The 25,869-nt window shown below is 40.0% G+C and overlaps 1 protein-coding gene across 8 annotated transcripts in view; it reads right to left on the bottom strand.

Moving 5' to 3' along the window:
• Positions 1-562: 562 nt before the first annotated feature.
• The window catches only part of NR3C1 (nuclear receptor subfamily 3 group C member 1), a 164,186-nt gene continuing 138,879 nt past the window's right edge, over positions 563-25,869 (bottom strand). For all 8 annotated transcript variants that reach the window (XM_086701513.1, XM_086701494.1, XM_086701474.1 and 5 more), the window contains exons 4-9: positions 24,464-24,580; positions 19,865-20,143; positions 18,466-18,610; positions 14,491-14,621; positions 5,321-5,478; positions 563-4,768 (exon numbers count right to left, since the gene is read on the bottom strand). In XM_086701513.1, the coding sequence (XP_086557639.1) occupies positions 4,616-4,768; positions 5,321-5,478; positions 14,491-14,621; positions 18,466-18,610; positions 19,865-20,143; positions 24,464-24,580 (983 nt within the window). In that variant the 3' untranslated portion in view covers positions 563-4,615. The remainder of the gene's footprint in view (positions 4,769-5,320; positions 5,479-14,490; positions 14,622-18,465; positions 18,611-19,864; positions 20,144-24,463; positions 24,581-25,869) is intronic.

Raw genomic sequence — 25,869 nt, 5'->3', positions numbered from 1 at the left:
GTGACATCATCCAGTTGATGGCTGGATCTGACCTCAAAACAAGACATTTTCGGAAAATACCCAACAGGTTGTTGAGAGGAGCTGGTTTACCGCTTTAGCCCCTTCTGTCTTTATTGTCAAGACTGTGCCACGTTGCTGTGAAATTTACCAAGTATTTATGCCCTTTTCTGGGAGAAAGAATTGGTTTTAAAATACGTAAGGCAAGAATTTTGACTAGATAACTTGGTTTCCACAAAACATTGCTTTTCCTGAGGAAGACTGTTCTAGAGCACGAAACCTCAGGCGTGGGTTCTTCCTTGCCTTAGCACCCTTTGCAGTAATGGGCGTAGGACCATTTGAGGCACGAGTGGGATAGTCTTTGGGTCTTTGGCGCCAGGGTTAAGCTCCCTTTGGACTTATGCCATGATTGCATGCAGACAGGTCCACACTGACCTGTAAATGCCCATTTCAGCGTCCTAGGTTTCCTGACGTGATGACGCTACCTTCTGTAGAGGAAGGAGAAAAAAAAAATAGGAAATCTGGGAGTGCATGAGTTCTACAAACGCATATTGGAGTCACATAATGAAAAAGCAGATTTTTTTATTATGATGTTTCTCCATATTTGGCATTGCTGTAAATGGCTAACTAACATTTACTGCCAATTCCATACAAATGTGTGGTTTGGTAATACCAGAACAGCAAATTTAAATGAAAAATAAAAGTTAAACATTTCCACACGAGATTTTACAGTCTGACATTTCACTGTGTAGGTAAAAAGACATTTTTTTTCTTTTACTACAGATTATTCAGCATGAATAAAAAACTACAACTTTTATTTTTAAACAGGAGTCACTGGTTTTAATTTTTACACATTTTTAAAATTACTGTGATAAAAAATAATGAAAAAGCTTCTTAATAATGCCATACACAGTATAATATAGATTTGTCCCCATTATATAGCATTTGTTTAATATACAAAATAGAATATTGACACACTTGAATCTATATGTAGTTAAGCAAGTTATTGGAGGAGGGTATTTTCATACAGCCTTTCATCAGAAAATAGAATCCTTTTTTCAGGCATTTTCTAGAGAGAAGCTAATCCTTTCCTGAAAACCTGGTCACTAATCCCTGGGGGACCAGGCTGACTGATCATAGTCTGGAAAATGATGAAACTTGCATTCAAAGTGGTTAAAGCATCCTGCTTACACTCCTATTCTCCCATCCAACTCTCAAACCAGGCACATGAAAACACATTCATTTACCGCTACAGCCTTGACGGCAACGGGTTAAGACTGAAATCTCACTGAGGGCTGCCATGGTTCTTGAATTTCGACAGATCAGAGTATAGTAATCTTGTTCATTCCACAGTGATGTGGTTTTAGGGTGTTTGACACAAAACGAAGATAAGGCTTATCAATAATAGTAAAATTATACAGAAGTAAAATCGGAATTGCCCCTCCCCTCCCACCCACCCACCCACCCACCAGTTCTGAAATGAGGCTGGCTTTCCTTTGCATGCACATCCCGAGCTCTCTGATGCTAATTATCAAGCTCTTCACAGACCCTGGTCATGTCGGTCTTCCCACTGGTGTGTCCATTTCTTTTTCTCTCCAGGAGAAGGCAGATATCTTTTAGGTTCCCTTCTCCTAGTTTTAGACAGTTGGCTATATGTACCCCACAGGCTACTTGTAAGGTCTCCCACGGCAAGGCCTTAAAACACTGAGAAGGTCCTATTTTTCTACCGCTAATGAAAAATACTTTTCAGGATCTGCGGTGGCCAGTTCTCACTGAAGTTAGTACAAACTTAATCTGGGATGGCAAGATACCACATACACAGAAAATGAAGTTGCTTTCAAATAGCACCATATCTTTTCTCCCTTAAATTGTTAATTGTACTCAAAGGTAGTTAAGATAACCTTCTTCTTTCCCACTTACTCTAAAAGGGCACAACTTCTTTTTCCATTTAAGGTACAGCCTCCTACTTCCACGGATGCCAGTTGATTTTTCTTTTCACAAAGTGTACATACCTTTTTTTTCACTGAGTTCTATTTTTTGAGAACCGAGATTGGGACTGAAATAAGATTAATGTGTGATGTGCTTTCTGGTTTTAACCATATAATATTCTATATTATATGAATAATTTACCTTTCATAAGCTCTTTTTGAAACTTAACACTGTCATTGATAATAATATCCAAGCGGTATTTCTTAGGCACCAAAAATTTCACATCCATCTGGGTTACAAACCATCTTAAAATACTCTGAGCTCAATTTAAACCATTACAAAAGGAACATTCCCTTTTAGAGAGCATTCAAAAAGCAAATGATTACACTTGTTTATTAAATAATTTCTCCAAATACTGAAAAATAACAAGTAACATTCAAAAAAAGCATTCAAAGAAAACACAGACGTGTACTCATTCTGTTTGGAAATGAACTCTTGTAGGATAGAAAGGAATTAGTGTATTATTTGGCAACCTAGGAGATTCTGCACTATTTACATATTGCTGGTACCTCTACGCATATTATTGCCAAACTTCTGAGGCCTCTGTGTTCATGACACCGCTGGAGAGGCTGTCTGGGAAAGGAACCGTGCGATCACGTGGTGCTCGGACTCGCGCGGGCACCACCTTTCTGTCCCGTTCGCTCGCACGCCTGTCCGCCAGGGGCCAGGGGAGACTTGGCAAACCGAACCGGCACTGACCGACAGGCTCCCTGCTGGAATGAGAAGGGCGGTGGTTGCGGGAGGCAGAGGATCCGAATGGGACGGAGCCTCGGCCACCTCCCCCGCACACAGGGCCGGTTTCCATCCCCCTCTTCCCCTAGAGCAAACCCGTTTGGTTTCTGAGACCACTGCTGCCTGTATGAATGCTCACCCACACTAGAAATCATATAGGTTATCCGTCGACATTTCTTTGACCCCTACAAAAAATATATAGCATGTCGTGATAAAACAATCTCATCTAAAAATCGTTCTTATTTTACACTATACAAGCTATTTTACAATCATTTTAATAAATTGCATGTAAAGCTGCAGTAGCCCTTCCCTTCCCAGATTAGTGAATACCAATATGATATATATCTGAAACTATAACTAAATATAAAAATATATTAGAAGTTTCGTATGTTTAATATTAGATTTTCAGTTTTCTATTACACAAATAATTTGGCCACTCTGAATAGAAATCAGCTTTCTTGTGGCTTAGTAAATAGAAGTTGAGTTTACAGAAAGTTGGTAAGGTGCACACAGAAAGGGCTACTACAGCTCCTACTTTGTTTAAAATGATCTTTCTCAACAGCGAGGAGAAGTGCACAAGACTTGTGTTAAACTCTATGGCACACGGAGGGATGTGAGGCATGTGGAGTTGCAAGAACATGGAAGTCTGACAGACGGTTCTAAATCACAAAAGTCAGTAGCTGAACTTTCCTGTACCGCCAGGAAAGGTAGACCAATTGGTGACGGATGGGAATGTGAAAATGGGTGTCTGGCTACTTTTTCCACATTGGAGATTTATTTTGGGGGTGAAGTTTAGTGACCGGAAATACCTGGTCTGATTCCAATCTCTCAGTTGTGTCTCAGCTGGTTCTTTGGAATCATCACTTTTAAGAAGGTATACAAACGACAGCGAAAGGTCCTGAAAGACAGTTTACCGACTTTCTTGCCATCTAACCATTGCAGAGACAGGCCCTTAAGTACAAACAGGGCCTCTTGGTAGTTTTCGTGTTTGGTTGTTTTTAATTTCTTTTGCAACCATCATCCACGGTTTAAGGAGCAGGTCACCGGACTAGGTGCTCTACGCCAGTTAGGACGGTTAATTTGCACAACCTATATATAATTCTCCACTGAAGCAGATATATACAAAATATGAGCTTTTTTTTGACGAGAATACTGGAGATAGGAGTCAATTTTTGTGGTCTTCTGATAGCTAAGTGCCATCAGGTTAGAAGCACCAACCCATTTTCACACAGATGATTAATGTTTAGAGTTTATTTTGGAAAGCTATGAACTAGCTGCCCATCTTAAACAGCTGTACAATAACTTGAATACAAAAATTATGTAAGAAAAAATGAGCAAGCGTAGTTCACTGGATATAAAGGAAATTGTTAAAACCAGACAGTAATAGCTATAAAAGGCACAGCTTCCCTTTTCTGATAGACACTTGTAAACTTTTTTTCAGGTTTCCATGCATAAATCAAAAAATGCTATCCTAACTATACAGGGGAAAATACACCAACAAAAAGTCTAGGAAATTTTGTCCAGCCAACTGTGAAAAGTATGAGCAGAAAGTTTGTCACGCAGACTTCGGGCACTGGCGGTTTAGGCGCCGTCCTTCTCTGGCAGGTGGGGGCTCCCCCACTGCGACCGCTGCTGATTCCCGGGACCCACCAACCATCACTCTCTACTTGGCCCACCACTGAAGAGTGATGGCCAAGGGCCTCTGTTGCCAAGTCTTGGCCCCTCTATAAACCACATGTAGTGCGTATTTAAAACAAAACAGAACAAAACCAAGGACCAGACGAAAACAAAAGAGAAAAAAATAAAACAGCAAAACTGCTACAGGACAAATTGATAGTTTGTACAACAAAAGCTATAAATTCAACTTTCTTTAAGGCAACCTTTCTTATTAAGGCAGTCACTTTTGATGAAACAGAAGTTTTTTGATATTTCCACTTGAATATTTTGGTATCTGATTGGTGATGATTTCAGCTAACATCTCTGGGAATTCAATACTCATGGTCTTATTCAAAAATGTTTGGAAGCAAAAGTTAAGGAGATTTTCAACCACCTGCAAGAGAAAACAGATTAACAGTTATTCTTCAACATTACTAGCAAGATCTCATGCTTGTTGGCTTCTAATTTTAAAAAACATATCTGACCTAGAGTATACCTGTCTTTGCTGGAATCCGCCAGATAAAGAAGTTCAGTTGGATAAAGTGAGCATTCAGGTTACCAAAGACATTTTGGGGTCTTTAAAACTGTATCTAGAATCATACGGCCTTTAGCGCATCACCGTGACCCACACAGCACCGTGACATGTGAAGGACACATGCTGGTTTAATTGATTAGTCATATAAAAGAGAATTTGACTTAAAAGAATAGTGCCATTCTGTACTGGCATCATGCTGTTCTATGCACGTGACTAGATGAAATATTTCATAACTGGCATGAGGAGAGATGTGTGCCAAAGTGAAGCTGTCACAACGGGAACTCAAACCATCACCCAAATCCACCAACAGAAAGAACAAAAACAAAAACAAACAATTGGCGTATAATTACATACACTAATCAGAAGTCCCAGAAAATGTTTCGGATATCTGGATTTCAGTTTGACACTTACATCATGCATGGAGTCCAAGAGTTTTGTCAGTTGATAAAACCGCTGCCAGTTCTGACTGGAGTTTCCTTCCCTCTTGACAATGGCTTTTCCTAGCTCTTTGATGTAGGTCATTCTAATTTCATCAAATAGCTCTTGGCTCTTCAAACCTTCCTTAGGAACTAAAAGGTAAAGATGTTGTCACATAAAGAATTTTCTTACGGTGACTCTGCCATAGGTGCCAGCAGGGCCTTTTATGATTAATAGCACGCTTCTTGACATGACATACATCGTATATACACTCTGAATATATTCCATGTAATTACAAGCATTTCACAGGATCACGAGAGTGCGGCCAAGAGAGGTTAGGGGATAATAGAAAATTGGAGGATTTAACCTGGAGTTATAAGCCTTACTGGGGAGCAGGTATCTGCCTTCCCTTAGGCACTTAGAAAATATGTCACGGATGCTATAAAATCAGTTGTTTTTTTATTACTCTTCAAAATGTTACTAGTAGGAAGGACTGTGAACAGAAGGTTAATCATGCTTTCCATTAATCTTGTAGAGATAGACTTTTGTACACTGCTCAATTTTCTCAAAATGTGCACCTAGGAACTCTGGTTCTGTGTGAATGGTTAGGGAAAAAAGGATTTGGTCAACATTGAAGCAAACCTAAAGGTTAATACAAAGTTAAGGAGATTTCTGGATTTCAGGATGTTTCAGAGCCAAAATTAAGCACTTTCTAGGGAGGGGGGTGTGTTGTTTCCCAAACTTAACTTCATTGTTGCTGGTATCTTAGAAAATGCTGGAATTCAGGAAGAGCAGTGGCTTTAGGAGCAAGAAGTTTTAATTTTTACTTGCCCTGTGGATTTGAGTATAACCTGCCTGAGCTGTGTTTCCTACTCGTTCTCACTGAACTGTTTAAAATTGGTTTACAAATTTAGATATAATTGACATATTAGTTTCAGGTTGTACAACATAATGATGAAATATTTGTATATATTGCAAAATGATCACAATAAATCTATAGTTAACATCCATCACCATATGTTACCATTGTTTTGGTTTGTGATGAAAACTTGTAAAATTTACTCTCTGCAACTTTCAGATATATAATATAGTATGAATAACGATAACCACCATGCTGTACATGAGATCCACATGACTTACTCATTTTATACCTGGCAGTTTGTACTTTTTAACCTCCTTTACCCATTTCTCCCACTCCCCACCCTCCCACCTCTGGAGACCACTAGTCTGTTCTCTGTGTACGTGAGCTTGTCTTTGTTGGGTTTCCACATTCCACAGAGAAGTGAGATTACATGTTTATTTGTACTTGTCTTTCTCGGTCTGACTAATGCCTTCTAGGTTGATCCATGTTGTTGCAAGTGGCAAGATTTCACGATCTTTAATGGTGGAATAATATCCCATTGAATATATACACACCACGACTTCTTTATTCATCCATCCATAAAGGGACACTTAGGTTGCTTCCACATCTTGGCTACTGTAAATAATTATGCAATGACTATGGGGCTACATACATTTTTTTATGTCGTGTTTTCATTTTCTGTGGACAAAAACCCAGAAGTGGAATTGCAGGGTAATGTACTAGTTCTATTTTTAATTTTCTGAGGAATCTCCATGCTTTTTTCACAGTGGCCGCACCAGTTTGCACTCCTACCAGCCGTGCACAGGGTTGCCTCTTTTCCACATCCTTGTCAACACTTGTCTTGTTTTTTATTATTACATATTCTTTAATGTTTGTTTATTTTTGAGAGAGAGAAAGACAAAGCATGAGCAGGGGAGGGGCAGAGAGAGGGAGCCACAGAATCCGAAGCAGGTTCCAGACTCTGAGCTGTCAGCACAGAGCTGGACGTGGGAGTCGAACCCACGAACTGTGAGATCATGACGGGAGCTGAAGTTAGACGCTTTCCCGCCTGAGCCAACCAGGAGCCCTTTATTTCCTGTCTTTTTGACAACAGACATTCTAACAAAGATGAGGTGATCTCTCATGTGGTTTTGATGTGCATTTCCCTGTTGATTTGTGATGACAAGCACCTTTTGATGTGCCTGTTGGCCAGACAACTTGCAAGTATTTTCTCTCATTCTGTAGGTTGCTTTTTCATTTGATCGTTTCCTTCTGTGCATAGTTTTATAGTTAGACATGCTGCCATTTTTATTTTTACTTTTCTTGCTTTTGCTTTCGGTGCCAGATTAAGAAAATCCCCGCCAAGACTGATGTCAGGGTGCTAACTGCTTATGTTTTCTTCTAGGATTTCTATGGTTTCAGGTGTTACGTTCAAGTCTTTGATTCATTTTGGGGTTAATTCCTTTGTATGGTGTGAGATAATGGTCCAGTTTTTTGCATATGTCTGTCCAGTTTTCTCAGGGTTGTTTACTGAAGAGACTGTTCTTTCTCCATTATATGTTTTTTGGCTCCGTCATAAATTAATGCTCTCCTATCTCTCATTCATCTATGTGTCTCTTTTCTTGCCCATACCATGTTGTTTACAGGACTACAGCTTTGTAATAGAGTTTTAAGCCAGGGAGTATGATGCCTCCAGGTTTGTTCGCCATTCTCTAGATTTCTGTGGTTTTTCTGGGTCTTTTATAGTTCCGTACAGAATTTAGGATTATTTGTTCTGTGAAAAATGCCATTGAAATTTTAACAGGGATTACAGTGAATCTGTAGATTGCTTTTGGTAATAGGGAAATTCTAACGATATTCTTCCAGTCCATGAGTATGGAGTATTTTTTATATATGTCTTCTTTAATTTCTTTCACCAGTGTCTTACAGTTTTCAATGTACAGGTCTTTTGCCTCCTTGGATACATTTATTAATTTTTCTGCTAGCTTGTTACTGGTATCTAGAACTGCAACAGATTTTAAATAGTGATTTTGTATCCTGCAACTTTACTAAATTTGTTTATTAATTCTAACAGTCCTTTTGTGGAATCTTTAAGGTTTTCTATATATAAAATCATGTCATCTGCAGTGAGTGTTTTATTTAGTCCTTTTAGATTTGGAAGCCTTTTATTTCTTGTCTAATTGCTCTGGCCAGAACCTCAATAGTGTGTTGAATAAAAGTGATGATAGTGGATATCCTTGTGTTACTCCTGATCATGAAGGACAAGTTTGTAGCTTTTTCACTACTGACTATGACGTTAGCTGTGGATGTGTCATATATAGCCTTTATTTTGAGACATATTCCCTCTATCCTAATTTTACAAGTTTTTTTCATAAATAGACATTGAATTTTGTCAGTGCTTTTTCTGCATCTGTTGAGATTATTATAGGATTTTTTACCTTTCTTTTGTTAATGTGCTATATCACTCTCCCTGGATTTTGATTAGGGTTAGGCCAAAGAACACATACGAAAACGTTCTGATTCTAGAAAGCACTACTTGGTACTTCTAAGATGTCAGTATTACTGTGAAAACAAAGACTACTTAAACAGGAGTGGTAAGAGCCTACCATGTTACAAATGGGCCTACGTCAATATATTACACATAACCTAATTATTGCTAATTTTTTAAATATTGAAATTTAATATTTTCATTGATTGCTTATCTTTAACTTTATCCTGCATGTTACCCAAATTCTAAAAGTAATTGTGGGTGGAGCCCTATTCACTGCTTATGTTTAAAAGAATCTCATCCATCTCAAATTACCCCTAATTATCTTTGTAGCTCCATCTATTTGCTTTATGTGGTTGGGCCATATATTTAGAATTACTTTCCTGATAAATAAAATGTTTTATTTAAAGAGTATCTTTACATAAAGAACTGTTTTTCTTTCTGCTTTACAGTCTGTGCTGACAGCAACGTAGCTGCTACCAATTCCTTTTAGTTTAAGCAGTGGTCAGCAAACCATGACCAGCAGCCTGTGTTTGTAAATAAAGTTTTATTGGCACACGGCCCTGCCTTCTCTCCTTACCTTGTTGAGGACCCTGTTCATGCTGCAGGGAGCAGGGCTGATTAGCTATGACAGGGAGTGTAGGCAAAGCTGAAAACATTTACCATCTGACACTGTCCTGCACAACTTTGCCATCACCGGGTTACTCTATGCATAGGATAGATGGCCTTGTATTTCAGCCACTCAGTATCTTTATTCAGGTACTCTCATGTAAACAGCATAACATTGGATTATTATTTTTTTAATCCAGCCTTGCACTTTTTTGTGTGTCTTTTCACCTTGGAGCCTTGTAGCTTTTATCCCCTCTTGATGTAACGAAATTGCTAATACATTTATTGGTACGATTTGTTACTTTCCCTTACCATGCTTATGCTCCCCCGCCCCCCTCCCTCCTCCTCATTCCATTTTTTTGTATTGCTTTTCCTTCCCATGTTTTCCTCAGCTGCTGCCACCCTGCGACTCAGGGCTTTGGTCCTTTGTGTAGTTTTTCCGTCTTTAACCATCATTACTGAAATGTAAACACTCATTCTTATCAAACTCCCCTTCTTGTTTATATGTAATTATTGTGTCCTTTGGTTCTGTTTTTTCAACCCTCCAAATTGCTGTTATTTTATACAGTAAATGTTAGCTTAAATGTATCTACATATTTTCCACTTTCTTTGTTCTTTTTTCCTTCTTAGAGATGGGATTACTTTCACTTATCCTACGTATATCCTTTAATTACTTCATTCAGGATCTATGATGGCAAACTTTCCTTTAAAAAATAGATTATTGGTACATTTAGACTACTGAAATGTAAGGTGATGTGTGGATTAATAGCTACCCTGTTTGTAACCGTTTTCTACTCAGGGCACTTGTTCTTTTTTTCTTTCGTAAGCTTCCCTTTTTTTTCTACTTTCTCTGGTTTTCACTGAGTATTTCATATGATTCTATATTCTTTCTTATCAATTAATACTCATTTTTAAAAGCTGTTTTCAGGGGCACCTGGGTGGCTCAGTCGGTGAAGCGTCTGACTCTGGATTTCGGCTCAGGTCATGGTTCGTAAGTTTGAGACCCGTGCCAGGCTCTGCGCTGACAGCACAGAGCCTGCTTGGGATTCTTTCTCTACTCTCTCTGCCCTTCCCTCATTCGTGCTGTCTGAAAATAATTTAAAAAAAAAACAACCACCAAAAAACTTTTCAGTGGTTGCCCTACCCTTCCCCCATACATAGACGACCAATCTACATCTCCTTTACATCACACTATTGTACTCGATAGGGAGGGCAGGTACCTGCCAGCAGTATTCCTAGCCCCTCCCTCCCACTGGTTTGAACCCTGCTGCCATTCATTTCACCAGTATACCTTACACCCATCCCGTGCACGGCTGCTGTAATTACTCCACAGTTGTGTTAAGTTACATCAGCGAAGAAGAAAAAGGAAATCTTATCTTCGTTGCTTCCTTCTCTGATGCTCTTCTTTCCTTTATGGAGATCCATGTTTCTGGCCTGTGTCATTTTCAATTCCTCTGAAGAACTGCCTTAAATGTTTTATGCAAGGCAGGTGTTCTAGTGACTAATTGTTGGTTTTCGTTTGAGACTCGCTGTTTCGCTCTCAATTTGGAAGGATAATTTCCCTGGATATATAATTCTAGATTTTTACTTTTTTAAGCACTAAATATTTCACTCGACTCCCTTCCTGCTTGCATGGCTCCTCTGTGGGTAAGCTGCTTTTTTTCCTCCTCGGGCTTCTTTCAAGATTTCTTCTTGATTTGGTTTTCTGCATTTTGAGTAAAACATGTCTAGATGTAGATGTTGTGGTATTTATCTTTCTTGGAGTTTGGGAGTTTCCTGGGTCCATGTTTTGGTGTTTGTCATTAATTTTGGAAATTTCTCAGTCGTTATCACTTCATATATTTCTTCAATTCCTTTCTTTTACTTTGGATATCCCCATTACTTGTATGTTACACATGTTGTTATGGTCCCCCCCCAGTTCTTGAATACTCTGTTGCATGTTTTTTTTTCACTCTTCTCTTTGCATTTGAGTTTGGGAGTTTGCCACTTCCGGTTTACTGATGAGCTAAATATCCCATTCCGTTACAGTAATTCTCATCTTTATAATCTCTCCATCATATAATACTTTTGTTTCTTTCCTAGAGTTTCCACTTCTCTGCTTACATTACCCAGGTGTTGTCACATGTTGCTAACTTTTTCCATTACAGCCCTTACCATATATTAATCATTGTTATCTTAAATTCTCTGATAATGACAACATCTGTGTCATGGCTGAGCTGGATGTGAAGCTTGACTCTTCAGACTATTTTTTCTTGCCTTTTAGTTTGCTTTTTTTTTTTTTTTGCTGTTGTCAGAACTGAGGTAATTATGCTTTTAGCATGAGGTTTGATGTTCATCTGGCTAGGAGCTGAGCTGTGTTTCATGCTAGCCATAGGTGTTTAATGGAAACTAAACCTGTTTCCTTGTTTTTCCCCTCTTGTCTTCGGGTTTCCCTAAGAACTCCTTCTCAGATGGCTGTGTTCTACAGTTCTAATCCAGTGGAGCCCTACTGATATGGTGGTAAGGTATTGGTGATGTGGGGTGTCTGATCCTTTTTGATTAAATCTGTTTTGTCCTGAACTTTAGAAGTGTTTCCGAACCACAACCTCCACCTTATATTCCTGTTTCCCTTGCCAGAGATACAGGAAGGAAAAGGGGGCTGCCCTGACCTATTTGCCCTTTTCCTCAGGTCAGATAAATTTCTTTTACAGAGGCTTCCCTCAGAGGGCAACAAACAGAGGGGATCTTCACTGTGAAAACCTGGTGGGGCTTATGCAGGTAAACCCCCAAAAAGTGTGGGGAGGCAACCCCCTTAGTTTTTAATTCTCAAGCTCTTCCTAGGTCTCCAGCAATTCATCAAAATTACAAGTATTCCTAACCAGGTACTGGCTCTAGAAGTTTCTTTTCCCAGTAAGCTGATCATGGCTGTGCTTCTCTATATCTGTCTCTACAGATTTTGACATGGTCATTTGCCTTGTGACCTCAATTCATTGATGGCTCCAAGAAAAGTTAACTGATTTTTAGTTCAGCTTCTTACTGTTGACGATGGGAATGGCAGTGTCCAAGCTGTTTACTTGTCAGAGATGAATGGAAGTCCACCTTCGTTTTTCAATATTTTTCCTTAGCATTACGAAAAAATCCTCCCATTGTCTTCACTCCTGCTACATAGGTTATTAAGTTGCTTCTCCTTTGAGGGTTTTTTTTTTTTTCAGTCAGTTGGATTTTACTTGTATATTAGGTAGAATTCATCGAACTGCCTGGATAGGGCAGGAGAGTTTTCAGCCATTCTTTGCATAGTTCCCTTCCCTATTCTCACTCCCTTTCATTTTGGATCTCTGGTGATTATGTGCCACCAGAACTTTTGTCAACTGGCATACCATGAATGGTCACCCATGTGTCAGGATACACATTTCATTTACTCTCAGTCTGCTTTACTGTAGAAATGCTCCTTTTTATGTTCATTAAAGCACTCTTTCAGCCCTCCTCCCTCAGTCACGCCTCTTGTTACTTATGTACGTGATACACACATATACATATCTATGCATTTAAAAACTTGTATTCTGGCTAATTTCTTCTCTCTCCAAATGGGTCTGATCTGCTTTTAGAGACATCCCTTATTTAAAAAATTTCACTTAGGTTTCCAACCCCTGTCTTTAAACTTATTAAATATACCCTCTTAGTACGGCTGACTTCTTTGGGTTCCTGCCTGCACTTAGTTTTTCCTGCTTTTAGTCTAGCGTTTTCAGTGGGAGGTTAGGGTACCTCTCCTGGTATTCTGATAGGCTAGAAGTCTGACTGTATCTTATGGTATCTATTTTATTCCTTGTGATTCTATTCCTTTTTTAAAAAAGAACCAGTGTAAGGCGCCTGGGTGGTTCAGTCGATTTAGTGTCATGATCTCAAGGTTCATGGGATCAAGCCCTGTGTCAGGCTCTGGGCTGACAGCGTGGAACATGCTTTGGATTCCTTCCCTCTGTTCCCTCCTCAGTTTGCACTCTCTGTCAAAATAAACATTTTTTAAAAATTGAAAAAAAAAAGGACCAGTGATATGTACTAGTTCAGTTTACTTTTTGTATTCTCTGCAATGAAGGATCTGGTATGTATAAAACTTAAATCACCAGTGTTTACAAATAGGATTGCTTAGTGTTTGGTGCTGATCTGTACCTGGAATTATGATCAGAACTTCAACAGTTTACTGAAATAACGTCAAGCTCATTTCTTTAACACATGTGCTGCATTAGGTAACGTCAAAAAGTCTCTAGCAAATGAGTTGTGGAAAATTCCTGTCTTGACTAAAATGTTAATGGATTTAAATATTAATAATATAAAAGAACTTTCTGTAGAACAAGGTAGTATGAAAGCATTAATGATAGAGGTGTCTTGGAAAAGCTGAAACAGATACAGTCACATGCAACATCCATCACTTCGAGTTACTTGGCAGCTTTGAAACCAGAATTACTCATGGAAAGACTTTTTGAAACCCTCAACTTTATTTGTATATGAAAGAAGGGTTCAGTCATCAACTTAGTAAACACTACCTTCATATGGGATTTTTATTGGTATTATACAATTTTAGCCTATTCCAACTATTCACACACCTTCTACTGGTTGTTGAAAATGCCACCTTTTTACGAATCAGATACGTTGTATTTTTCACAAGCTTTCTAGGTTTACTGAGTAGTGCCTTTGCCAGTCAAAAGTAGTCTCACTCAAGTTGACATACCAGTAACTTTATCTAAACTTTGAAGACGGTTTCATAAACTCTTGCTGCTGTTTTCCAGATAGAACACCTCTGTCCAACAGTCTGGCAACCGTGCTGCATCATGGGATGTTCTAACGGTAAGCGCGATGTACTTTTGTCTCAATTTCTTAGACATAGGAGTATTCCTTGGGTAACTAAGTTGACCAGGTTACAACAGAGCACAGAAACTAAAATCATTCTAGCTGGCTTTGTTTCTCCCTGTTTCCCCCGGGGAAGGAGGTGTGTACACATTCCAGACCCACAGAGGCTCCTGCGTAGCTCATGTACTTCTCTGTTTCCCAATGGTACCCAACTGTCTTCCTAATCTTAGCATCACTGGCTGGGCCTTTATAAAATGTTACATTTATGAACAGGCTCAACTATTTGAGTAGCAGGAAATAACCGTGGACTTGGTGCTATGTACACAAACAAACCTTTGTTTCTATATTTCCTATTTTTGACATACTTAGAAGTGAATTTTAAACGCAAATAGGTGTTCTACCAACCTGAAGAGAGAAGCAGTAAGGTTTTCATACAGAGATACTCTTCATAAGATACCTGAAGCCTGTGTAACTCAGAGGAAACATACATCATATGTTTACATTGTTCATACATGCAGGGTAGAGTCATTCTATGCCTGTGAAAGACAAATATCAGTGTTTGAGTTAGGAAAGAAATAGTGCTTGTTCCCCTGCCCGAAGGTAGACTTCTTTGTTTTTATTTTGAAAAACTATGAACTTAAAAAGGAAAAGCTAACTGTTGCTATTAATGCTAATTCCCTACAGTTAAGAACCACGACAGCACCTAAAGAGACTGCGGAACAATCTACACTGGAGAAATTATTCTTCTGTTGTGCATGCCACTTACTAAGTGTTTAGAATTGATTTATGCAGAACTTTACCAGTTGCTCCTTTAATTCAATGTTTCTTTTAATCCAAAGTTTTATGGCAGCATTTGCATTCAGGCCAGTTACACAAGACGGTTTTTCAAAAAGTTTTTTTTTTTTTTCACAGCATCACATCCTGAAAACAGTTATGTGTGATTCTGTTTATAGTTTTGCAGAGGGTCAGAAGTACACTAGAACTCAACTCTGGGATTTCTGAAGTTTCTTAACTTTTTTTCTTTTTTTAAAAAAACTTATTTTGAGAGAGACAATCTCAAGCAAGCTCTGCAGTATAGCTCCAACCCACAACCCTGAGATCATGACCTGAGCCGAAATCAAGAGTCAGACACCTGACTGACTGAGCCACCCAGGCGTCCCTGAAGTTTCTTAACTACTTTACTGTGCTTGGTTCATGGTTTTTACAATACCTCAAGATTTTTGTTTGTTTGTTTCTGACAGAGAGTGATCTTGGATTTAGATTAAAAAAAGGTCACTATTTTTTTCTACTGAAGATACAGTTTGTTTCTTTATAGGATAAAATAACTCTGACAGGAATGGTATGCTGTGACAGTGATGACACAGGAGCTCACAGGACTCTTCAAATTTAAAATCTTCTCTTCCCAAAGAGGTACCTTCCCAATTTCCCAACAGGAATTAAGCATAAAATCATTCAGTAGGCTGTTAAAAACTATTTTTTACAACGGTGAGACTACCTGATAGCTACACAGGCAGATTTGGGGTGACAGTGTACCTTCAAATTGTGCCTGTCAGACGATACACCAGGATGGAAACCAGCGGGCAGAGGGAACAGAGCAGCACAGACCCCAGAATGGGGAATAGTAAGAACGCCCTCTACAAAACCACTCTTCCCGTCTGCTGTCTGTCCTCCAGCATGGCGGAACCCTGAGAAAAAGTCTGCAATTCCCACCTCGTGTAACAAATGCATGCGGCACTCTTCAGGTTATGCTGTGACTGCTTACCTCTAACTTTGAGTGCCCCCCAAATAAAAACCCTGAATTAATTTCCTAAAATAGAAGGATAAGTTGGTGTTTCATAGAAGTCTCAGTTCACAGTTTTAAGCCCAATACTATGAGTTCAAATTACTTTTTTTGGGAAGGGACCGTAAATAGCAAATGTTGCCAACATGATGTTTTTAAATAACTGTGGTTGGATTCCCGAAATGTGCAACCAGTACTCATGGAGTTTTGGTGTCTGAGTTAACTCACAAGATTTCATGTATTCATTTGCTAATTAAATATCTGATCAAACAACCAAAACCTTGTTCATGAACAGCCCTCTTGCTGGCAATTGAAGGTGACGTCCTTCTCTGACACAGATTCCTAGGAGTGTGGATCTGTCCAGGTCTGATAGGGCCAGGGGAGGGGACATCTGGCCCCTTCTGGGAATACGAAGAGGTGGGTCACTGCATGTACATTCCCCATGCCTCCTGTCCTGTTGCTTCTCAGTGTGAAGCCTTGTCCTTCCCCTTTAGGTTTAACTCACCTCTAATTACACTTCCTCCCAGAAGCCATTAGCCACTTTATCTGAAATAGACCCCTCCAGTATAAACTATCCCAATCTGAAATTATTTTATTTGGTAGTTACCTGTATGGAGGATATAAGCAATACAGGTCGGGAAAGCTTGTCTGTCTTGTTGTCAGCTACTCTGTCCCAGGCTTATTAGGAATGAGGAGTCAGTGGTGTTCCCTCTCATCCATCCTCCACCATGTTATCCTGTTTGAAAGCCTCCGCTGGCCGCGGCTTCTCCTAGAATAACATCTAAACTCTGTTTCATGGCCTACAAGCCTCTGTTCTAGACTCATATGGTATTTCCAGCCTTTGCCCTCACTTCTTCTGTCTGCAGGGCCCCACCTTTCACACAGCTTGTGCTTCTGTACTGTGTGATGTCCACTCCCTGGACCGGTCTTCTATGGTCCCTAAATCTAAAGTAGCAGGTGCCTGTCACTGCTCCCTTTGCCCAGGCACACTTTTATACCATGGTTCTCTAAAGTAATTTTGGTTATCTATTTCATTTTCCCCATTGGAATGTGAGCGGGTGCCACATCTATTGTGCTCTCTATTACAGCTCAAGCTCCTAAAAGAGAGTCTGGCACTTGGTAAGGACTCCTATCACTGAGAGAATACTGTGCTGGAAAATAAGTATCACCAATAGAGAAAGAACACCAACTTTAACTCAGGATTCATTTCAGCCAGGATTTCTAGACTGGTTTTCTATGCACCTAGCTAGCCTGACGGCAGAAACGTGAAATCTCTGCTTTAGAGATTTCTGTCACAACACCCAAGAATATCTTCAAAACTACCTGGAGCTAGTGTCATCCAGTCTCCTCTAAAACACTTAAAATAATGTGAGCTCACCACATTGTAAGGCAGGCTCTCCCACTGAGTGCTGCTCAAATAGAGGTTTTTCTTGAGCTCCTACCCATTATTTCTGTGCCTGGCACACCCATAAGGCAAAACAGTATGTCTGTAGGCTGCCCTCCTCCATACCCTCCCTGTTCACTGACCAATGTCAATTTCCATTCTCCTTGCCCTCCTGGACATATTTAAAGTTGTCACTCCCAATTTTAATATGGCATCCAGTTCTTAACACAAACTGCTCACGATGGGTTGACTCATATAGGGTGCAATGGAATTATTCTAATAACAGGGTTTAAGGTTTACATTGATTCGTCTGACCCCTGGTCAAAAGCACCCAGAGCTCACAATTAAAGAAATCTTCATTTCTTACTCTGCTCTGACCATAGGTATGTGTGGGAGAACTCCCTGTTTTCATTCTCATAAAAGAGAGAGGCTGTAGGCACAAAAATTGTACTACAAGGTGGACAGTGATAAGAACTAGGGACATATAGCACAGAGGTCTTATAAGGTGCTAAGAACATCATGAGTTAAGGGTATGCTTGAGGAGCAGATCATCTGAGTGGGGATGCCGTGTCCATGAAAGAGAACAGTGAGAGAAAAGAAGCCAGGTTCTGGAAAGCCAGTAACCATGCTGAACATGCATGGCGTGGGCAGGGAGGACATCTGGGTGTTGCGGAAGTATGTGATGTGATCAAACTGTACCGTAGGAAGAAAAAAATCAGAACATGATGGAGGGCACATCAGAGGCAGAAAACTAGTCAGGAAAAACTGCAATGAGGTCAACAGAACAGACACCCGAAATATTTCACAGATAGAAGCATAGGCCTAGAAAAGCATAGGTGGCTGATTTATCAAATCCTACAAGTCCTAAACATGGAGTAGGCCTTGCCCTGGCAAGACAGTCCCCTTGCTTCTGGGTCTGTACCTCCCACCTCCTCGGCCAAGATGTCCTCATCTATAGTCGTCCCTATTGAATGTGAGATCAACTGACCCCAGAGATGCTCACTGTATTAAAAAGTACCCTTACATGTGTCCTGCCCCATGTACATCTGGTCTGCCAAAATGTACTGATAAACCGCTCTCTTTCAAGTGTGCCCTGTTCCAAGAAACCTGATAGAATGGATTCAGTTCTCAATGATCATGATAGCAATCCATCAGGAAAACATCAGCGGGATAAAAAAAAAAAAAACACAAAAAAACAGACTCCCAAATAACTTACTCATTAATAACCAGATCAGGAGCAAAACACAGCATGTTTGCACTTGATTGTCTATATGATCTCCACCCCAGGGCAAATGCCATGAGGAACATCCATGAATATTGCAGTAGGGTCATTTGGTCATCCAGGTGTAAGTTCCTGAATCCTGAATTAAGAGAAGTAAAGGTTATGAGGAAACACTCGGTGCTGAAGATCATCTCTTTGGGAACTGCCACAGACCAGAACCCCTAGGAGACAGAGGAAATGAAGTAACACCAAGGGGGCACAGTTCTCCTTTGTCATCCAACATGTCAAGACCAAAGCCTTTGGTGCTTTTTAACAGCATCCGGTACAATGTAACTTACTGTCACTTTTTCCCTATTTAAACAATATGAACTAAATAGTAAAACAGAAAGCCCAGAGTCCTGACTTGGTACATTACACAGTCAATGAATTCAATTTTAAAAATTCCCCCTGACAGTAACACCTCTTTCCCTCTTGACAGAGTAGAGATGATGGAGGTCAGGTGACTTCATTCTTGTCCTGTCTCTTTTCTGTGTGAACATAAGCTTATTGATTCTCCTCTAGCTGTAAAGTCTGGGCTGACACTAATGTTGACCTCTTATGTCCCATCTACATCAAGTTCCCATAGGGGGACTTTTATCTCATATGATCCTAAAAATGAGACTAATGAAGATTTACATTCAACATATATCATGTTACATAGTTAAGAGTTAAAAATCATTCTACTTTACCTTGAGAAAGGGTCACGACACCGGATTTTTACAGATTTTACAAATAACCTGATTTTTTAAAGTGACACACTGAAGGAAAAGCAACTGAGTTCTTACAAGTACGCATTTCCCCCCCCCCCACTAGACCTGGGTGTAAAAGGAATTTCTGAGTAAGTCCTGTGCCCCTAGTTCTGATATTACACCATCCTGCTTGAAACTGCTGTGAGTTGGGGCGCCTGGGTGGCGCAGTCGGTTAAGAGTCTGACTTCAGCCAGGTCACGATCTCACGGTCCGTGAGTTCGAGCTCCGCGTCGGGCTCTGGGCTGATGGCTCAGAGCCTGGAGCCTGTTTCCGATTCTGTGTCTCCCTCTCTCTCTGCCCCTCCCCCGTTCATGCTCTGTCTCTCTCTGTCCCAAAAATAAATAAATGTTGAAAAAAAAAAAATTAAAAAAAAAAAAAAAAAAAAGAAACTGCTGTGAGCAACAGTGTGAAGAAGCTGGGAGGAGCATACAAGTTTTATTATAAACTCTCCACTCCCAGCTTTTCCAGCCTCTCCCCTCGTTAGGCCCCAGAACTGAGGAAGCAGGACGCACAGTGGGAGCTGGCTGACAAACAGCCAGAGCGCTGCGTCTGTTTAAGACAATGCAAAGCTTTATACCTCAGCTGTGTCCTCCCCTGCATCTTACCTGGTATCGCCTTGGCCCATTTCACTGCTGCAATCACTTGCCTCCCGCCTAACATGTTGAGTGTGGTCATGATCCGCCAAGTCGAATCTGGCATTGAGCTATCATACCCTGCGTATAACACCTCGGGTTCGATGACCTCCAGCAGGGACACCAGGGTAGGGGTGAGCTGTGGTAATGTTGCAGGAACTACCGTTTTGTTAGCAGGGTTTTCAGAAGTTTCTTGGGACACTCCTGGGGTGGCCTGCTGAATTCCTTTTATCTTTTTCTTTGTTTTTCGAGCTGTGGGTGTTTAAAAAATATATACACAGAGTGAGTTTTACTGGGAAGGTCTGGGTGACAGAGTTTATTCAATAAGTATTTTAATTTCTGAAACTATTCAGCAATTATAAAGTGAAATAGAAGAGGAAAAAGCAGAGTCAAGAGGAACCCATTTGTATATGAAGCCACGTCATACCGGATACAAAATTGTCTTTTGGGGTGCCTGGGTGGCTCAGTCGGTTGAGCACCTGACTTCGGCTCAGATCATGATCTCGCAGTTTGTGAGTTTGAGCCCCACGTCTGGCTCTGTGCTGACAGCTCGGAGCCTGAAACAGATTCTGTGTCTCCCTCTCTCTCTGCCCCTCCCCCACTCACACTCTGTGTCTCCCTCTCTCTCTCAAAAATAAATAAACATTAAAAAAATTAAAAATTGGGGCGCCTGGGTGGTTCAGTTGGTTTAGCGTCCGACTTTGGTTCAGGTCATGATCTCCCAGCTTGTGAGTTTGAGCCCTGCGCCGGGCTCTGTGCTGACAGCTCAGAGCCTGGAGCTTGCTTTGGATTCTGTGTCTCCCTCTCTCTGTACCTAACCCACTCGCATTCTGTCTCTGTCTCTCTCAAAAATAAACAAACATCATAATTAAGTGTCTTTCAATGTTATGTGAAAACAATCTAAACAAATCGCTTATATGGATTCTTATATGAATTAATTTCTCACTCTCACTCCTAAGTGGAAATTCTCATCAGTTTAATAAGGCAATACTTTTACTAGCAGTTGAAAGAAAAATCCTAAGTTCCTAACAGCAGACTAGAAACTGTGGCTAAGGGTTCATCTACATGATGGTATCTATAATGAAGACAGGCATACTAAAACCTAGCATAAATTCCCCTTCTTCTCAAGGTAGTATTAAGATGACACTGCAGGTCATATGCTAGAAGCACTATTAATTTCAATAGCAGAAAAGTCCAGTTTTTACATTTATATGATGGATACTGCTTAGGTCTAACAACATCTGGGAGATGAAGAAAATAACTTTATATTTCTTTACATAAATTATCGGGGGGGGGGGATTTCCCTTTTGTAAGAGATTTATATTGATGACCTGATAAACCTAAAGCATCTACTTTGATATGATTACAAAGTATATACAAAGTAAAGATATCTTTCCATCTTTGACTTAGTCTGGAATAGTGCAATCAAATTACAACATGGATTCCATAGATTATTTAGTAAACATATACGTACTCTTAAACTTACATGTTGTATGAAATTACGTGTTTTAGTAACAAATAAGAATTTCTTTTTTGGTGCACCTGCTGCTGAAGGGAACACAGTATCGTTCAAAAGGAAGGTCTCAGAGATCCAAGGAAGGGCAATGAATATAATTCATATGAAAGAAGAAATGTACCTGCCTCACTTATCAGGGATACAAAACATTTTTGCTCAGAGAAAAGTAAATACTAATCACCTTTTGAAATAATCAGTAGATTCTTTGCCCTTAAAATGATAGAATGGTCTCATTATTGTGCATTGTGTTGAATATGCTAGTGAGAAATTAGAAATTTTTGTGTCACATCTCAAAACAGAGAAGGGACTGGGACAGGTCCATTCTTATTTTACCACGCTCTGTTGAAACACACTATGGTGTAGTAGTAAACAGCATAAATCTGAAACAATCATGGCTGAGTTTAAACCCTGGCTCTGCCATGCAGTAGCTGGGATCTCACAGTTACTCCCTGGGCCTTAGTTTTCCTCTTCTACAAAATGAGGGTAATATTGGTACCTTGCTCTGAGGGTGGTTGAGAATTCAATCAGTTAAGACACGTACAATGCTTAGAACAGGTGGTGGCACACACCAAGTGCTACGGAAGGACTATCATTACCTCAACTGGTGGCAGAATATGGCTTTAGAGTATTCTCAATGTAGACAGTAAAAGTACACAGAGGAGCAGTACAGTTTAAAAAAGCAAGTGCTACAATACATAAGGAAACACGTGAAACAACCAAAGGTTTAGGAAACCCACATTTCAAAATCCTGGCAAGTACTCCATTGAGAAGATAATGACAGAGAACATCCTTTCCCAAACCACACTGAAACAATAAGCTGAAGACCTCAATTAACCATGGCTCAGAACCTACACTCCAGAGAACAGGAGAAAGGACAGTGACAAACTGGTGGATTTTTAAAAATCTTCTGTGCTCAGTTGATAATTTCTTCCTGTTTAGCTATTGCCCGAAATGAGAGAACTAAGGCTTTTGAATAAAGCTCAAAATATTGACTAGAGCAAGAATGCGTGCTAATATGTTTTCATAGAACTTTAGCAAGAAGTTGTTAATTGAATTAGTTAAGCAACCACTATTTTCAAGCACTTTGCTAAGTTTGACTCCTTGGAATATATAGATTATCAGTCAATTTCTGATCTCTACAGAAGTGTTCAGAAGTCTGTGACAGTTGAAAACTTAGCTTAAGTTTTAAGTTTGGGAACATGTGGGTGGCTCAGCTGGTGAAGCATCCAAACTCTTGATTTTCGCTCACATCATGAATTGAGCCCCATGCTAAGTGTAGAGCCTGCTTACGATTTTCTCACATGAGCTCTCTCTCAAAAAGAAAAAAAAAGGTATGAAATCTGATAATGTCACAAACCTCCTTGCCTGTTAAGTTCCACCTGACTCTTCATACCAAAAATAAAACTAGGGGCGCCTGGGTGGCTCAGTTGAGCGTCTGACTCTTGGTTTTGGCTCAGGTCATGATCTCAGGGTTAGTGGGATCGAGCCCCATGTGGGGCTCTGCATAGGCTCTGTGGAGCCTGCTTGGGATTCCCTGTCCCTCTCTGTCTACCCCTTTCCCTGGTCACACTATCTTTCAAAATGGATAAACTTAAACAAAAAAAAAAGACAACTATAATTTGGAATGATTACGATATACTTTAAAATGAAGTTAAGAAAACATTAAGGATTACCCTTAAAAAACTTATCTGTACTCAAATGCCAGGAACTTTAAGCACCGAAGAAGGCTGCTTTATAGCAAATCTTGAGAATTACTTGGTATAGGAACAACAGTACCAAAATACACCACTTCTGGTATTAGGTTACATTTACGAATTTCATCTTTTTGCTACTGAAGTGCTATGAAAAAGTGAAGATGATGCTGTGTATGTGAGGTGAGGAATTAAGACTCTTCATAGCCATACCCATGAATCTACTTCATATTTAAAAACAGGTGCACACACGGCTTGTGCAGATCGTGCCAACGGTCAGTCCCTCTTTTACCAAAAGAGCCACACACTTGCTGTTCTCCCTCCAACATCGCAGTGTATTATTTGGATTACTTCTACAGTCATTCAATTGGTCTCTCTCTCTCTGAGATCAGTCTTTCTAAAATGTGAATCTGATTGTGTCCCACTTTGGTTTATACATAACTCCTTCTAACTCAGCTTTTCTAGATTGAATTTTGCTTCTTCCAAGGAACCGTTCTCAGCTTTCCAGGACAGAAGGAGGTGACCCTCCTCTTGCTCCTGCTCCAGTTCCTTCTGTAGTGTGCCACACCATTTTGTGATGGACTCTGCAACCTAAGTCGACAGTGACTCCTTAAAACAGGCACCACTTTATTTGACTGATATGCACCGCCTGCCTCCTTGGCAGGTTTGAGCAGGAAAGTGCTACTGTCACAGCAAATACGAAGCACATGTGTGATTCTGGCACCACCACTACCTTCATGGAGTTTGCCCTGTCAACTCAAGGAGAATTCCAAACGTTTTTCAAAGGGAAGTTTTCAAATGCTGAGACCAATGTTAATCATACAACTTTATATAAACAGGGCTATGAAACTCAAACTTACAACTAGCTTCAGGTTTCTTCTTTACTTGAAAAACAAAACAAACAAAACCCATCCAATACCTCCTTGAGGAGTTTCCCTCATCTGTCTAGCTATAGAGCCAAGTAAAAGGTAAATGATACAAAACGCACATGTAAGTACATCTGACAGAGACACATTTTCAACTCTAGGGAACAGTTTTGAGGCCGAAGAAAGGGAGGAGAGAAAGCTGTAAGTAATGTTGCTTCACGTGTTTAAGTTTCATTTTTTTACCTAATTTACTTGCTCAGTGGACAGTCTGGCTATAATGAATTCCGTGTGTGTAGTACGAGCTGGTGAAAAAACTCAAGTGGAATATGAAATATTCACAAAAATCCTACTTAATAAAGCAGTAATATAAAATGATGTTAGCCAAGCACATATATATTGCAACGACTAAATTATTACTTTTGCTCACTTATATCTTAAAAAGGAAAATGACAAATTTTTATATGATGCATAGACATTTCCTTTCAGGCGTTTACATTACCTTCCAGGTTCATTCCAGCCTGAAGACATTTTCGATAGCGGCATGCTGGACAGTTTTTTCTTCGAATCTTATCAATGATACAATCATTTCTTCCAGCACAAAGATAATTGTGCTGTCCTACACAGAAAACAAAGGCACTGTTAACATTTCCCAGGTTATAAGGGATCTTTTTATGGCGAGACTCATTGCCCTTTTGTTTTGGGCTGACCACGGGCAGGGACCACAGGCAGTGATGAAGAAAGATGTACTTGCTTCCACTCCCATTACAGAGTTGTGAGGTCACCTTAAAAATGTCTCTTTCTTATTCTGCTCAACAAATAAACATAGTTCATGAAAAATACTGCAGTATCCATACAGAAAAGTGCACAGATTGTTAAGTGTAGCATCTCCTATGTTTTCACAAACTCAACACCGCCATGTAATCGGCTCTCTGGTCAAGAAAAACAGTACCCCACCAGTAGTCCTCTAGGCCCTTTCCAGTCACTACCCTCCTCCAGGGTAACCCTGTTCTGCATTACAGGAGAAACTGTTTAAAGTACAGTTTGACAGGATGTCTGAAGTCACTACTTCATTATGACTTCTGACTTAATGCTAAGGAAGGTTAAACAAACAGGAAACTGCTTTCAAAATACTCAAAGAACCCCACACGGAAAATGACTTTCCCTCAACATTATGCCACCATATGCAAATGGAGCGTGCTCCCCCTTCAAGTCTAAGTGACAGGGAACAAACTTCATCTTGAATGTTAAGATTGCCAACAACTAGTTAGGGAAATCACACACCTAGCAAACTAACTACCGTATATAGATCTTACAGATATTAGTCCATTACGTCACATGCACTGTAGAATGTAAGTGTTTAAATCCACCACCGACTCCAGATATTAGACTGTCACTGTCCATACAATCTTCTGGCACCTAGTATTTAATAATGTGTGGTAAGAGGTACAAAGTGCAGTTTTCACCAGGCAAAAAAAATTAAAATGGAAAGACTGATACCCTTAACCACCCCAAAAAGCACATTCTTGTAGTTGTCTCTTAATCTGGCTATTGAATGTCAAAGAAAATATCTCAGGATCTGCTGGCCCGGCAGAAACTGAAAAGATCCCCCTGCACAACACCACTGTGGCTATGCACAGGACCACAACAGGGCATTTCTCTTCTCAAAAGAAATCGCATTCAGAGAAAAGAGAAAAATCATCCGCTCACTAGGTTGAATGTATCTTGTTCTGATTTCTGGGAAAAGATCCCTTCTGCACAGGACTGCCTACTACTTGGATGGAAGCAAACCGTATTCCCTTCTTCATAAGAGGATAAATCACAGTGCTATGAGGCGTGCATTTTGAGTAGATGGTTAGCTATATCAGGTTCAGTTCTTTGTGAGGAGTAGGCCACCGGGCTGACCGA

The sequence above is a fragment of the Puma concolor genome, chromosome A1, assembly GCF_028749965.1.
Source record: "Puma concolor isolate L17-30 chromosome A1, mPumCon1.1.hap2, whole genome shotgun sequence".
NCBI classification, from domain to species: Eukaryota; Metazoa; Chordata; class Mammalia; order Carnivora; family Felidae; genus Puma; species Puma concolor.
The sequence above is the reverse complement of the archived record's forward strand: the minus strand, read 5'-3'. Positions and strand labels throughout refer to the sequence as shown.